This window comes from Morus notabilis, unplaced genomic scaffold, assembly GCF_000414095.1.
Source record: "Morus notabilis unplaced genomic scaffold, ASM41409v2 Scaffold2568, whole genome shotgun sequence".
Lineage (NCBI taxonomy): Eukaryota > Viridiplantae > Streptophyta > Magnoliopsida > Rosales > Moraceae > Morus > Morus notabilis.
Genome location: NW_010367761.1, coordinates 1 through 15744, shown reverse-complemented (window position 1 = coordinate 15744; position 15744 = coordinate 1). Strand labels below are relative to the sequence as shown.

General features: G+C 30.6%; 2 protein-coding genes across 2 annotated transcripts in view; both read left to right on the top strand.

Moving 5' to 3' along the window:
- LOC112094524 overlaps positions 1–1134 on the top strand; it is a 2893-nt gene extending 1759 nt beyond the window's left edge. The window contains exon 2 of the mRNA XM_024175595.1: positions 1102–1134. Coding sequence (XP_024031363.1) covers positions 1102–1134 — 33 coding nt within the window. The remainder of the gene's footprint in view (positions 1–1101) is intronic.
- Positions 1135–4960: 3826 nt separating this feature from the next.
- On the top strand, positions 4961–8591 carry LOC21384903 (probable protein phosphatase 2C 51). Its single transcript, XM_010113385.2, has 3 exons — positions 4961–5832; positions 6781–6886; positions 8090–8591. Exons 1-3 carry the CDS (start codon positions 5032–5034, stop codon positions 8392–8394), a joined length of 1212 nt encoding a protein of 403 aa, XP_010111687.1. The 5' UTR covers positions 4961–5031; the 3' UTR covers positions 8395–8591.
- The last annotated feature ends 7153 nt before the right edge of the window (positions 8592–15744 follow it).

Genomic DNA, 15744 nt, shown 5'->3' with positions numbered 1-15744 from the left:
TGGCCGGCCACACTAAGGGATAAGGGATAGAGAGAATTTTGGTTCGAAATTCAAATTGGAGATAGAGATTTGATTCCTTCTAGAAGTTTGACTTCTACTCTATAAATAAGAGAATAGTAGAAAATTGTGGACACAATTTTTGTGACAATTTTTGAGACAATTTTCGGAATTAATTTTTGCCCTAATTTTAGAGGTGGCCGAAATTTCTCTATAGAAAGAAGGAAATAATTTTTCAGCCCTAATTGGTTAAGGCTAGCCGAAATTCTCAACACATAGAGAAAGGAGAAATTTTTTTCTCTAAAAATTCCACATCGTGCATGCGTTGGAGTTTGTAGAAATTTGAGTGTTTATTGTAACCTGTTTTATCTCATGTGTGCCCACACACACGTCTTCGTGGATTCTAGGAATTGACGTGGAAGACATTGGTTTTCTAAACACAAAGATTGGAGCAAGGACTGTTCGTGGTCAAAGAACTCAAGTTATCATCCGAGTCGGCTTCCAAGTATTTTTCCTGATTGAGTTCTTAATAAATGAATTAATGAGATTAATTTATTCGTGCATAAATTAATATAATCTATAAAGTATCTCAAAGGTTTTATGAAAATTTTTGTTATACACGATCCGCCTCCCTCCCCACACCACCGCGCTTCCGCAACCGAATTCGATTCGAAGACCAACAAAACATCATCCTAATTAGCATAAATATTAAAAGCAACGTAGTTACTCACATGGTCTTCATCTTTCTGACTGCCTTCAGAGTCTTTATCACTCCACGTTGCATTCAGAGACTTCTTCTTCTTCTTTAGAGTGTTGGCGCACTTGGATTGAATGTGCTCATACCCATCACACTCCCCGACATTGAATACCTCTGTTTTTTATCTTGAAATCAGTACCACTTGTTGTAGCTTTATTCTTTTTAAAATTATTGTTGTCATAGCTTGTATTTATGTTCTTCTTATTAAACTTCTTTATCACCTTGTTGAAATTTTTCGATCCTCGTGCTATGGACTCGGTTAAGTCTTTTTCATCATCAGACTCAACTTCTTCAACTTCGGCTTGAAACACAATGTTTTTCTCATTCTCCTTCTTGTTTTCATTCAGGTTCATCTCGAAAGTACGCAAAGAGCCCATTAAATCATCAAGCTTCATTGATCGCACGTCTTTGGCCTATTCAATAAGTGTCATTTTGTAAGCAAACCTTCGAGAGAGTGATCTCATTAGGTGTCCTCAGAAAATTTCTCACCAAGAGCAAATGATTCATTAGCAATGTCATACAATTTGAAATTGAAATCTGAAACTGTTTCATTCTCAAGCATACGAAGATTCTCAAACCTTTGTAGTGAGGATTTGCAACTTTGATAGTCTAACTGCTGTCGTACCCTCATGAGTTGTCTGTAATATCTCCCAAGCGTCCTTGGCTGATTTGTACATAGAAATAAGTTTGAATTGATTGGCATCAACTCCAATGATAATGGCATTTAATGCTCTTGAGTTTTTATTAGCCAACTTATCTTCTTTAGTAGACCACTTTTCTTCAGGTTTCAATACTTCTTTTCCAGCATCATCTTTGGTGATGGGGTGTGTCCATAGTTAGAACGGCACGGCATGCCTTTCCATCAATAGCTTTGATAAAAGCCTTTATACGTGCTTTCCAATAGTCATAATTGGAACCATCAAGGAGAGGAAGACGCGAAACTGAGCCACCGTCTTTCAAAAAGTCCATCCATAACACTACAAACCAAATCCCAAAACATCACCAAACAAATAGTTAGTGCTAATACTAATTGTAAGGTCTGATTTTCACACAAGTGTTACAAAAAGTGTTACAACACTTTTAGCAACACATGCAATTAATGGTCAAGTTCTTTGGTGATCAAATGACAGTAAATGGAAACATGCATGAATCAAAAATAATGCAGGAGAAAACTAAATAACACCAAAAAATGATACCGCAGTTCGGTGCGCACACCTACATCTGCGGGGCCACGCCCAAACAGTGAACAATCCACTAAGTTCAAAGAATTACAATCACCAATCGGTCTTACACACTCAAAAACTCCCTCCTTGATGTCGCCGCCGCTGTGCAGAATCCTCTTAGTGGCCTTGTCCACCGAGCGCCACTCGACTTCGAAAAACTTTCTCCTGAAAGCCAAATTCTTCAATTACCAATTAAGAATCTTCAAGAAGCACATGTTTTTCCTGTAGATTATATTCTCCCTCAGCCACACACGACCATCACCTCCTCTCCAGCAACCCACAGTCCCTGAATAATAAAAAAAGCAATCAATCCATATTTGCCCAATTTTTTCTTCTAAAAGAACAGTCTTAACGACCAATTACCTTTTCAAAAATACTTTTCATAGACAGAGCCAATCAAATAACCAAAATCAACCTTCTGAAATTACACTCCTAAAAAACTTACATTCTTCTATAGAAAGAATCAACTCAATAGATGTCAAACATTCTAAATCCGGTGTAAAAATACAGAGACATAATCTCCATAGTTGTTACAATCTTTTGTCAAAAATTGCCAACTAACAAAAGTCCTAACATGACATTTTTTTAAAAAATTTAACCGTAGTAAAAAAATAAATGTGATATTTTTTAAAAATTTTTAATTATAAAAATTAAAAATTAAAAATTTAAATCAGTAAAATAAATGAGATTTATAAATTAAAAAAAATAACAATTTTTTTTTTTTTTGTTAATCCAAAAATAACAGTCCTGTTATGGAGCTACGCATACAAACAAAAGGTGGGTCCCAATGTTGAGACTCACTTTACGTGGGACCATACCTTGGGTCTTGAGGAACGTTCTGCAACGGTCCACAATGCGGAGCCTCCAAGTGTCCTCCTAATATATAAACAGCAAGACTAGCATTAATTATATGTGTGAATATATATGCCTAAATCTAATTGGATTTCAAATATGCTTTGCCACGAGATGGGACCCAAATTTGTTATAAGGGTAGAGGAAACACGCATGAAACAATAAATCCATGTGCTAGTATGTTTGTGAAAAGTGTATAAAGGAATAAAATTCATATTACGTGCGTCATAAAGAAAAATTCCTATTACAAGGATTTTCCGTTTTTTCAAAAGGAAACATCTTATCTTATCACTAGACAAGACTGCACGGCTTTATTCATTGTGGCCAATTTTGACACGGCCAGACCACAATAATTAAGCTGTGCGGCCGCACATGTTACCGTGACCCACTTCCTTAGATATCGCGTCGATACCCAAAATCTTTTAAAGGGGAAAAAAAATCTTTATGACGAAGTTTGTCTTTTTCCAACGTCAATACTTATTGGCACAGTATATTTACTTATTCTAATTGAAAATTTAATGTCTTTTTATTTTGTTAATTTGAGTTTTTAATTTAAATTAAAATATTATTATATGTGAAAATTTTTTATGAAATAAACATGACTTTAAATTATAAAGTAAATATATATAAGAAAAATATTTTATTAAAAAAATTAAATTTAAATATTTGTAAAAAACACTGTTTATAATTCAAATTAATAAAACGAATGTGATTATTATTTGTAATTGTTGAATTAAGTTTATAACAATTAGATATGTATATATTCACATAAAAATTTATAGCATTCCATATAAAAATTCCTACACATCAAATGTTAAAAAATTAATCTAACAATTAAAATAAAGAAAATAAAAGTTCTTAATAGTTAGGGTCTGTTTAGTTCGTTAATTTGAGTTTTTAATTTGAGTTAAGATGTAACTTTATGTGAGAACTTTTTACTATAATAAAAAGTTAGATATGGCTATTTCTGAGAACTTTTTACTGTAATAAAACTCAAATTATAAACTCAAATCTATAAAATAAACGAAGTCTTAATAAAATAACATTCTCTACCAAACATGCACTATTTAGATAATAAATAAATTAATATTCATTTGGTACGAGAATTTAAATCAGAGTGATTTTAATCATGATTCTATAATTAAAATCATAATTTATGATTTTAGGCTCAAATCATGATTCTGAAACTATAATTCAAAATCATGAATTTAAATCACCTTAAATAAAAAAATAATAATTTTAGAATCATAAATAATTTTAATTTAAAATATCACATTAAATTTTAAATCATCTAAACTAAATAGTAATTTAGAATTATAATTTAAAATCACTATAAATAAATACTAAGGAGATGTTCATTAATTAGAATCATAAGGGCCTCGTTCACTTCGCGGATTCGAGTTTTCAATTCGAGCTGAGATGTGACATTTTTTTAGAGTTTTTTACTGTAGCAATAAAAATTAGATGTGATATTTTCTGTGAATTTTTTACTGTAAAAACTTAAAATTAAAAATTTAAATCGGTGAAATAAATGATATTAATATTAAAATAATTTATAATTTACGTGTATTTTTTTATAAAAAAAATATTATAATAAATTATGAATCATAATTTAAACGGAGTATTCGTGGAGTTATGATTCCCAAGTCATCTACATACCCTAATCTCGATCCAGCACGAAATTTGAGCGAGAACACAAAGTACGAGGTCCTAGCTTAACACGCGAGTTCTTAAACGAGGACACGTGTAATTAAAATAATTCCTGTCAGTTGTCAGTAAGAGTCCCCGAAAAGAAAAAGGAAGAAAACCACAGCAGAGAGAGTTGAAACAATCCCTAACAAACATCGCTACGCGCCACGTCAATGTTTTCTAGAGACCGCAAACGGGGGACCACTGGCACAAAATCTCTCAACCGAATCACTAACCGCCAGATCTGATCTCCACGTGTTTGGGCCCGCATCTGAACCGTCCACGTCTCTCTTGAAAAATCCAACCCAGTGGTCCGTACAACCCCAAATGGCGATAATCCAGCCGTGCCGAGAAAGGTTAACGGCTCAGATTTGTTTCTTTTACATTTGGCCTTTTACGTTTTTTTTTTTTTTTTTGGCTAATCAAAAAGGCTTTTAACGCATTTGAATCACCTCTTCTCCACTTTGATTGTTTCCTCTCTATCTTCGTCGGTCACTTGTCAAGCTCTCAAACATGAACATTCGGAAGAAATCGAAGCTCCACTCGCCGCCGGCGAGAGATCACCGGCGACTTAGTCTCAATTCCAGCGATTCGAGCAAGATATCGCTCGTAAAAACCAAAAGAGCTCGCAGGATCCAGAGAATGAAACTCCAGACACTGGATTGCACGTGTCGAACGGAGATCCACTTCACCGTCGCCGGCGGCGGCGACGATATCTCCGGCGATGGCGACCAGAAGGAGAGCAAGAAAAAGCTGGAAGTAAATGGCGCCGATCCATTGAAGATAACGGTTAATCTATCGTTCGCGTCGACGGCGGAGAATAACAATGACGGCGTCGTTTTACAGAGTTTCGGAAGCGAAACGCGCGAGGAAAACGTTTTGGAGGGATTGGAAGGGGAAAGGAAATACGGCGTCGTTTCGGTGATAGGGAGGAGGAGCGAAATGGAGGACGCGGTGAGAGCGGAGCTAGGGTTTGCGGCGAAAGGGAGTAAAAGGTACGATTTTTTCGGTGTCTACGACGGCCATGGCGGGACGTACGTGGCGAGCGCGTGCCGTGAGAGATTACACGAAGTGGTGGCTTCGGAGATAGAGCATAACAATAGTGATAAAGAGTTGGAGTGGGAAAAGGTGATGGAGGGGTGTTTTGGTAAAATGGACGAGGAGGTGAAGGGCAATGCGGCGGCGAGGACGGTCGGAGCGACGGCGGTGGTGGCGGTGGTGGAGGAGGGGGAGGTTGTGGTCGCCAACTGTGGGGATTGTAGAGCCGTCATGTCAAGGGCTGGTCTTCCTCTTGCCTTGTCTACTGATCATAAGGTAACAAAATTGACCCAAAAAAAAAAAAAAGAACAAACATTTTCCTTTTTTTTCATTTCTTCTTTTTGTTTTTGTTTTTGTATTTTCTTTTTCTTTTTTCCTCCAATGGTCGTCCTTTTGTTAGCTTGAAGCAATTTTTTTACCCTTCTTTTATTATTATTATTATTATTCTTTATTAATTTGCTTGATTTTTGTTTCCTTACATCATTGTGAGGTTTTTGAAGAAGCAAAGGAAAATAACAACTGATCGGTTAAACAATAAGGACATACACACACTTGGCTACCAAGCAGTGGAAGTGGAAAAAATAAAAAAATAAAAAAGGACACAGTTGGCTAATAAACGAAAAAAAAAAAAAAAGACTAGAGAAAGAAGACAACTAAGAAATGCAGGCATTATTTTATTTTTCGGAAGAAAAAAATGTTTGTTCTTTAATATTTAAAGGAAAAAAAATGTGGTTTTTGGTGGCGTGCTTCTCGGCTTTTACAAAAACATCAAAGACGTTTTTTAGTATGCAATATGTGTTGCTACAATAATGATTCATTTTAGATTAGCAAAAAGAATAATATTAATTATGAGTCCTTCGCAAAGCACCATGAAAGTCTTGGATATGAAAATATATAATATTATTTCAATCCCTTTATCATTCTCGGTCTAGATTATAAATGACGTGAATTCCTACATAATGACACGAAAGTGGAAGTATTATTTATCTTGTTGGCTTAAATTATTAGTTAGATACTTGAAGCTAAATGTTGAATTCAAACAGGTTTCTTACGGATTTTCATGTTTTGTTATCTGTTTAAATAAAGCATATATATATGTGTGTGTGTGTGTATATATATATATATACACACACGTAAATAAGTTCACAAGCACTAGTGAGTAATTCATTATGATTGGTAAAGCATATATAATTTAATGACTTCCTCTCCGTACATGATTCGCAGCCTGAGAGAGCAGATGAGCTGGAGAGAATTGAAGCTGCCGGTGGAAGGGTCATTAACTGGAATGGGTACCGAGTACTAGGTGTCCTTTCCACTTCCAGATCTATAGGTATACATTTATTCTCAAAGGTTTCTAGTTGGAAAGTACTCAATATTGTTCCATGTTTGAATGAACATTCAAATTAATATGTGCATAAATATACATGTAAATATATATATATATATATATATTTGATTTTTTCCAATAGAATTTTGGGCTTCCTAGCTATATTACGTAAAATACATATATAAATGCACATATATGCATACATGTATACATATTAACGTTTTCACAAGTGTGGTAAGGCCAAGCCAAAGGATACCTAGCAAAAACAAAATAATAATAGTAATATTACTAATAATAAAGATCACCAGCCTCTTTCTTTTCTTTTTTCTTTTTTTTTTTTTTGAGGGGAGAAGAACAGTCATAAACCAATTAGAACATTATGAATCGACGTATTTTATTTGATCAAGTAATTTCATGGTACAACTATATGCCTATGTTAACTTCTTGAAGGGAGATATATAAGATATATATATATATATACACAATATATATATATATATACACACACACACATATATATATATGAGGCTTTAATTAGTATATTTATTTGAAGTGTCCATTTGGTCGGTGGCGTGATCATCAGCTTGTAGGTCCAGTCATTCATGTATCTTAATTTCTTTTCTCAAAAAGACTTGCGTGTGTTTTCATGTTAACCATTTATATCTCTTTTTCACATGAGAATTGCGTTACATTTACAAGGTTATTGTCAAACAAGCATTGCATTTATATAAATATCTTGCGTGTGTTTTCATGTTAACCATTTATATCTCTTTTTCACATGAGAAATGCGTTACATTTACAAGGTTATTGTCAAACAAGCATTGCATTTATATAAATATATATATATAAGGCTTTAATTAGTATATTTATTTGAAGTGTCCTTTTGGTCGGTGGTGTGATCATCAGCTTGTAGGTCCAGTCATTCATGTATCTTAATTTATTTTCTCAAAAGACTTGCGTATGCTTTCATGTTAACCATTTATATCTCTTTTTCACATGAGAAATGCGTCACATTTACAAGGGTATTGTTCAAATAAGCATTGCATTTATTTAGTGGGGTTCAGTTAATTATAGATCACGGTGGCCGTGAATTTTATGTGTTATATTTGCGCATGTGTTTTTGTCAAAAAAAAAAAAAAAAAAAGTACGGATATTGTTTAATTTAAATTTCTTTAAAATTTCTGATGTATATATATATATTTACAGGTGATCAACACCTGAGGCCATTTGTAATATCAAAACCAGAAGTCACAGTAACCAAGCGAACCGAAGAGGATGAGTTCATGATACTAGCTAGCGACGGTTTGTGGGACGTGTTGTCAAATGAAGTTGCTTGTAAGGTTGTGAAGAAATGCCTCGAGGGTCAAATTAGGAGGAGATTTTCCAAAGAGATTGCCGTTAATGATCGAAACCGCGCATCTGAAGCCGCCGCAGTGTTAGCCGAACTAGCCACAGCACGGGGCAGCAGAGATAACATTAGTGTTATAGTCGTCGATCTGAGGAAACCCTAGCATCAATTTATCATTATTTTTCTTCTTTTTTTTTTTCTTTGTTTTGTTTTCTAATCATGTGTCAGATCGTTATATAAATATATAATTACAGACGTATTATACAGAGTTTTAACGTCATGCAATGCGAGTGTATCCAACGTTGATCAATATTGGATTTGGACAAAGATTAGATGGTATATTTTGTTGATTCAAGGACATGCCTAGAGTTGATACGTTATTCTTGTACATGAGAATCCTCATGGTACGTACTCCTCATGGTACGAACTTTAATTCCATTCATTATTGAAGGAGTTCTTCATTACCAAAACCATTGAGGGATGATGGTTGATTTAGTGGTAAATTTTACGCCTGATTTTACAAAAAGAAAAATAAAAAGAAAACCACATAGAAAGAATGGATGTGTAACTTACCAATAATTTGTTTATAGAAAATTATTGAATTTATTTTTAAAATATACGAATTTAGATTTTTATTTTTTATTATTAATTAATATATTAATCATCGATCTTAATTAAATTGAGATTAAGACGTGTTATTGTTGTATTAATTAATATATTAATAGTTATTTAATTAAAAAAGATATTCATTAAGATTAAAAAAATATTAATTAAGAGTAAAATATAAAATTTAGAAGTCATATTCATGTATTTTAAAAGGTATTTATTTTTTTTATTTTCTCATAATTTTACGTATAAGTAAGTAATTGGTACACATTTTATATATTATCTAAATATTTGGGGTTTTTGAGTTAGGTGATTTGAGTGTAGATTTTGAGTTGAGTTTGAGTTATAATTTGAGTCAAAGTTGTAACTTGAGTTTGTGTTTGGTTGTGTACATTTGAGTTATGGTTTGAGATAAGAATCGTTTTGAGTTTGTGTTTGAGTGAGTCAAAATTTAAATTTGTATTTATATAATATTTTAATAAAAACTCAATACTGATGGAAAATTTTAATAGAGTATATAGGTGGGATTTTATTCGTGTTTTTGTTGTCAACGCATAGAAAAAAAAATCATCTCAATCAGAATTAAAACGAAAAAGTAATAGCATTTTTAAGAATATAAAAAATATTGTTCATTAATTTGAGTTTGAGTTTCTGAATTTGAGTTGAATGGAAAACTTGAACTCGAGTTTTAGTCCCAAACTCGAGTTCAAATTCGAGTTCAAACTTAAAATAATATGAACTTAAATAAAATTATAACTCGAGTTATTTTTTTTTTTTGAGTTTTTTACTCAAAAAAGTGGCTGCCGAACAGCCCGGGGTTTTTTACATTTTCTAACTTATTTCTTGGTCAGTGGTCCATGTTGACAATATTTACCAAAATGTCCTTAAAAACCAACCAGAAGAATTTCAAAAAAGCTTTTGAGGGTTTTTGAAGAAAATCTTTTGTTGTTGGGGGAGCAACCATGGGTCAGACTATATCTACAAATTCGGGCCGCAGGACAAAAGGCAGAACCAGTTCGGCCCATTGTCTTAAAAATGCGACAAATATCTTTAAGAACGTATGCTTATTAGATTTTTAGTGTTTATCATTTATTCTTCATTAATACTTTTTAATCAAAAAATTATATTAATCAAAATAGTATTAATTAAGAGTGAAAGACAAATTTTAGGACAATGTATTCAATAGGTGAGTTCACCGATTTCCTCCAAGTCCAATGAAAAGGAAGGTTTGTTCTACTTCTAGCCTAGCACAAAACTTTATAAGGAATTTAAAAAAAATAATAAAAATAAGTAAATAGCATTTTTTCAATAAATAATTAAAGTGAATAATAGGTTTTAAAAATATTTGAAGTAAATAGCATTAGATATAAAATTTTCTAGGTAAATAATTTATTTTCTAGTATAAATTTGCAATATTTTTAAACACATGATATGATTTTCTGTACTTTTAAAGTACATAGCAAAAACATAGAAATTCTTTTATTATTTCTTTAAGGAAATTTTGATATTTTTTTGTCAAAATCGAATAAATTTCAATTCAAAAGTACAAATGTACAATAGTCTAAGTAATGATTGTTTGATTACCTTCGTACGCAATATATATATATATATATATCTTAATCCTGTGCTAACTATGTAGATCTCATTTCTTTCGCAGATTTAAATTTTTAATTTGAGTTGAGATGTGACTTTTTTTTAGAGGTTTTAACTGCAGTAAAAAAAATTAAATGTGACATTTTCTGAAAATTTTTAACTGTAAAAACCTAAAACTAAAAATTTAAATCGGTGAAATAAATGAGACTGTAATCAGTTAATTTGATTTGTCTTAACAAACTTGCTATATATGCAATAACGATTTTGTTTGTGAAGGGCCAAATCAAGCCATGGATTGTGTATCAACTCGATTATATAGCTTCCGTTTCCCTTACTTTCTTGTGGAAACTATGATGGCTAGTAGCGCTTTCTATTCAACATGTGATATATTGAGAGTGTATTATATAAGGCCCCATTCATTTTGCTGATTCAAGTTTAGAATTCGAGTTTTGCTACAGTAAAAAATTCTCCCAAATAATCACATCTAACTTTTTTACTACAGTAAAAAGTTCTCACATAAAATCACATCTCAACACGAATTAAAAACTAGAATCAGCGAACTAAACGGGTAAGGCACTAATCATCTGCATTTAGTTTTGGAAATCCGATTGCATGATCATTAACCAATAAGTTATGGATGGTTGTCGTGAAAAGTTGAAAGAGACGTCTAATTTATGAATTAGAATTATAATATTAAAATTATTTTTGATTTATGTGTATTTTTTATGAGAAAAAATACTGTAACAAATCATAAATTATAATTTAAATTATAGTATGAGATTTCTTACTAAACGCCTCCTAAATATAAATTTAAATTTTGTAAAAAAAAATACTATAATAAAAAAATCTCAACATTAATTTAAATTTATGAAATAAAGCCGCTTGATTGTTACACTTGCGAAGGTGTAACCAAGTTGTTGGATCAATTGGCATTATTCGATGTACTGGACTGGTCCGTTTCTGGCTCAGAGGTTTTTGGGTCCTTTCGGTCAGTGTCGGTGTATTGGTCCACAGTCCACTGACCCTTCACCAGCCACATCTAAATTATCCTAGAGATCATGCTTGTATTGTACGTTGTCTTTCCCGTTATTGTATGCTTTTTGTACTCAAATATATATATATATATATGTGACGTATTTAATTTAGTGGTTTAAGTTTTTAATTTAAATTTAAATATAATTTTATGTAATAATTTTTTATTATATCAAAAACATTAGAAGTAGATGTGTAATCTTAATTAACTTTGTTCTCACGGAGTTGTCCAGATAAGATTAAAATAAATAAATTCTCAGTAATTTTTTATTTTTAATAATTAGATTTACATTTAAAAATTATATATTTGTATATATTTTTAATTTAAATAATTTTCATCAGATTTAATAATTAAAAACTAACTCACTTACTAAAAAGATCTTTTATTTTTATAAAAGATAAAAGATTTGCACTAAAGATATCATTACTTTAAGAAACTTTTTCTAGTGTTTTCCATATTTTAAAAAATACCGTATTTTTTATTTATTAATAATTAAATATGTATTAAATTTAATTAAAAAATTAAATTAAATTAAAAAAATAATACTCGACAAACTGATATAGAGAGAACAATAAGATTTCTAAAAATAGAGAAAATACCAGGAAATTTTCATTCCTTTAATTTAGGTTGATTAAAAAAATGCAATAATTAAAAGTTAAGCTTCGCTGTCAGACTACATCAAATTTATTTCGCAATTAATGTCCATGACATTTGACATGAAAATCTTTCGTTATTATTGCTATTGATAAATACAAAGACAAAAAGTAATTTTCATGCCTGCTATCATCAAATTAAAATCGGCGACGTGTCATGTATTTAAAGACAAAAAAATAAAAGCAGCTTCCATCATCAAAGAAAAAAAAAGAACTAAAAACAGCGACGTGTCACATTATATTTAATAAACGTGCTATATATTCCCAGTTATCCTTTGGATCAATTCACTAGTAAAGTAGTTTTTTATTATTTTTTTTTTTATGAAGAGAGCTATAGTGCTTGCATTTTATTCCCAGTTATCCTTTGGATCAATTCACTAGTAAAGTAGTTTTTTATTTTTATTTTTTTTATGAATAGAGCTATAGTGCTTGCATTTTTTTTTTTTTTGCAATCTTAAGTCTTCGTTCATTTAATTGATTTGAGTTTTCAGTTTTAAATTTTTACAGTAAAAAATTTTTAAAAAATATCACATTTAATTTTTTTTATTACAGTAAAAAACTCTCAAAAAATGTCACATCTTAACTCGAATTAAAAATTCAAATCCACAAAATGAACGAGGTCTTAAAATATTCGCCAGTGATAAAACACTTTACAGTCACAACTCACAAACAACATATATGGAAAAAAAAAAAAAACCGTTCAATAAAAAAGTAAGTAAAAAGAATATATAAGATAAGCTCATGCATGAATAGATAATCAGGAAAATTCTTTGATCAATTTCCAACCAAATTCTTCGAGACAAAAAAGAAAAATTCCCTTATTCAAAGAAAAGAAAAAAGGTAAAAAGTTCCAGCTTTTTCTTTGCCTTGCAAGGAAGGGCCCCGAAGTTCCATATTTTTATTTTTTTGAACGCAAAGAAGTTCCAAATTCCTTATCACAAAGCAAGTGAACTGATTTTTAATTAATTAATATATAAAGAATTGTAGCGTCTTGGATTCTTCCAGTCATTAACAACCGCGAATACTTGTTCTTTAAAGTCCTTTGCTGTTTTTAAATATGGGTTACTTTTTCTGAAAAGAGAGGTGGGTTTATTCTTTTCCGCTTTTTGAATTAGAGTTATCTGCGTTTAAATTTTGATTTGAGTTAAAATGTATTTAAGTATAATTTAAGTTGGGCATTTAATTTGAGTTTGTGTTTAGATGTACACATTTAAGTTGTGGTTTAAATTAAAAATTTATTTAAATTTGTGTTTAAGTAGGTCAAAATCTGAGTTTATATTTAGATAGTAATTTAATAAAAATTCAATTATGATAGAAAATTTTAATAGGATATATGAGTAGAGTTTTATTCGTCTCTTCGTTGTAAACGCATAAAAGAAATAATTATCTCAATCATAATTAAAACAAAAAAGTTATGACGAATTGAAAAAATATTATTCATTAAATTGAGTTTGAGTTTAAAAACTTGAGTTCAGAAAGAACTTGAACTCATAGAGATTTAGAAATTCCATTCTCCCTCATCTGTTTTTTTTTTTTTTAATAATTCTCCTGCTTTTGTTTTTAAAAGCGTTTAGTTGTTATAGAACTATAAAATTTAATGGCCTTTAAGGTTTAAATTACAATTTATATTATTTTTCACTATAATATTTTCTTTCATAAGATTTGATTTTCTTTTTTTCAAATTTTTAATTTAAATTTATGAATCAAACACAAACAATCTGTTAATTTTTTGATGTCTTCACATTTCAGCATTTTTTTTAAAAGGACATTTTGGCAATTCACGAAGAAGTGTATTGAGAGATAAAAGTCTCGTTTAGTTCGCGAGAGAGGGCCTATAACTAGAAATTACAATGAAAACTAGAGACATACCAGAAAATAGAATAAAAGAAGTGAGAAAAAAGAAAAAGAGAGACTATTACAAGAAAGCATAGTATATCATACTATTTCTTGTTTCTTATAAGTTGTTTATTAGTTTTACTATTATTTATTGATAGAATCATAACACTAATAATTGATTACATAAGAAAAATACACTGTTTACTAATCGCAAATTATTGTCAACAATAAAGAGCTAAGCCACTTTTTCTGCAACGTGACAACGGTGATGTAAACTAATTAGAGTCACGTGTAAACTTATAATAAATTAATCGCTATATTAGTGTATCCATTAATTCACATGAATGGTGGAGGTTAATCAACATGGATGCACGTGGACCGTGTTGATTTATTTATTTATTTATTTATTTTTGTGTGGAGAATTTGGACCATGTTGATTTCCAATCTCGTTTTTTATTCAGAAGAGACTTCTTACATGATTAAAGAGAACCATAATATGGTATGCGATCATATGGTAGTGATAGTCTTATATATAACTTTTCATTTAAATAAGATATAATAGAACCGTAATATTTTAATTAATTAATTAATTAGCTATCACACATGCCACGAATATAGCTTTATAAAATGCATACATATAGACCCCGTTTATTTCACCGATTTAAGTTTAGAATTCAAATTTTATTACAATAAAAAGTTTTTAAAAACAGTCACATTTAACTTTTTTACTACAATAACAAAATTTTATATAAAGTCACGTCTCAATTCGAATCAGCGAACTAAACAGATCTATAATATTCATTTTAAAAAAATCATAAATAACCAATAGCCGTGAATTGCGTTTTTTGAAAAGAAATGCTCTTTCTATTATGTGATTTGGCCTTTTGATGAGTTAGCTTTCACAATAGCCAATCATATTGTGAAAAGAAATGCTTGTCCATTTGCTTTGCCCACGACAAACTAAAGTATTGCACTTTAATAAATTGATAGTTAAATCTCTGTTTTAAATAACACTTGTCAAAAAGCATGCGCCGTTTAATTTAGTTAATTTGACATTTGTTTATCTTATTATTCAAAATGATGCATTTGGTAGCGATTGGCAAATCCTTTCGTTGAAATAACATCTTCGAATTGACAGTAACATTTCTCACAAGTTTACAGTGTCTAATAAGCTGGGATGACATTGGTTTTCGAAGAACATATTTATGGCCCCGTTCACTTTATTGATTTGAGTTTAAAATTTAAATTTTACTACAGTAAAAAGCTCTTAAAAATAGTCACGTCTAACTTTTTTACTACAGTAAAAAGCTCTCACATAAAGTTACATCTCAACTCGAATTAAAAACTCGAATCAGCGAACTAAACGGACACGTGTTGCACAAGATGTTGTTGACCTAAGAAATATGTAACGGCCTTGTTCGTTTCGTATATTTAAATTTTTAATTTAAATTGAGATGTGATATTTTTTAAAAATTTTTAACCGTAGTAAAAAAAATTAAATATGATATTTTTTAAAAAAATTTTAACTATAAAAATTTAAAATTAAAAACTCAAATCGATAAAATAAATAAGACTTGAATAAAAGACAATGTATCTTTTAAAATTTGAAACTGCGTAGCCACAAGAAAGATCCAACCATATGTGAAAATGAAGTGACAGGTGGGTGAATTCTGATTGGATAGATGGATTGAAATTTTAATTCAAACGCTTCTTGAGATTACCGTAACGGCTGAAGAGAATAGGGTGTAAGGTGCACTACTTAATCCTCTTTTTCAAAAAAAAAAAAAAAAAA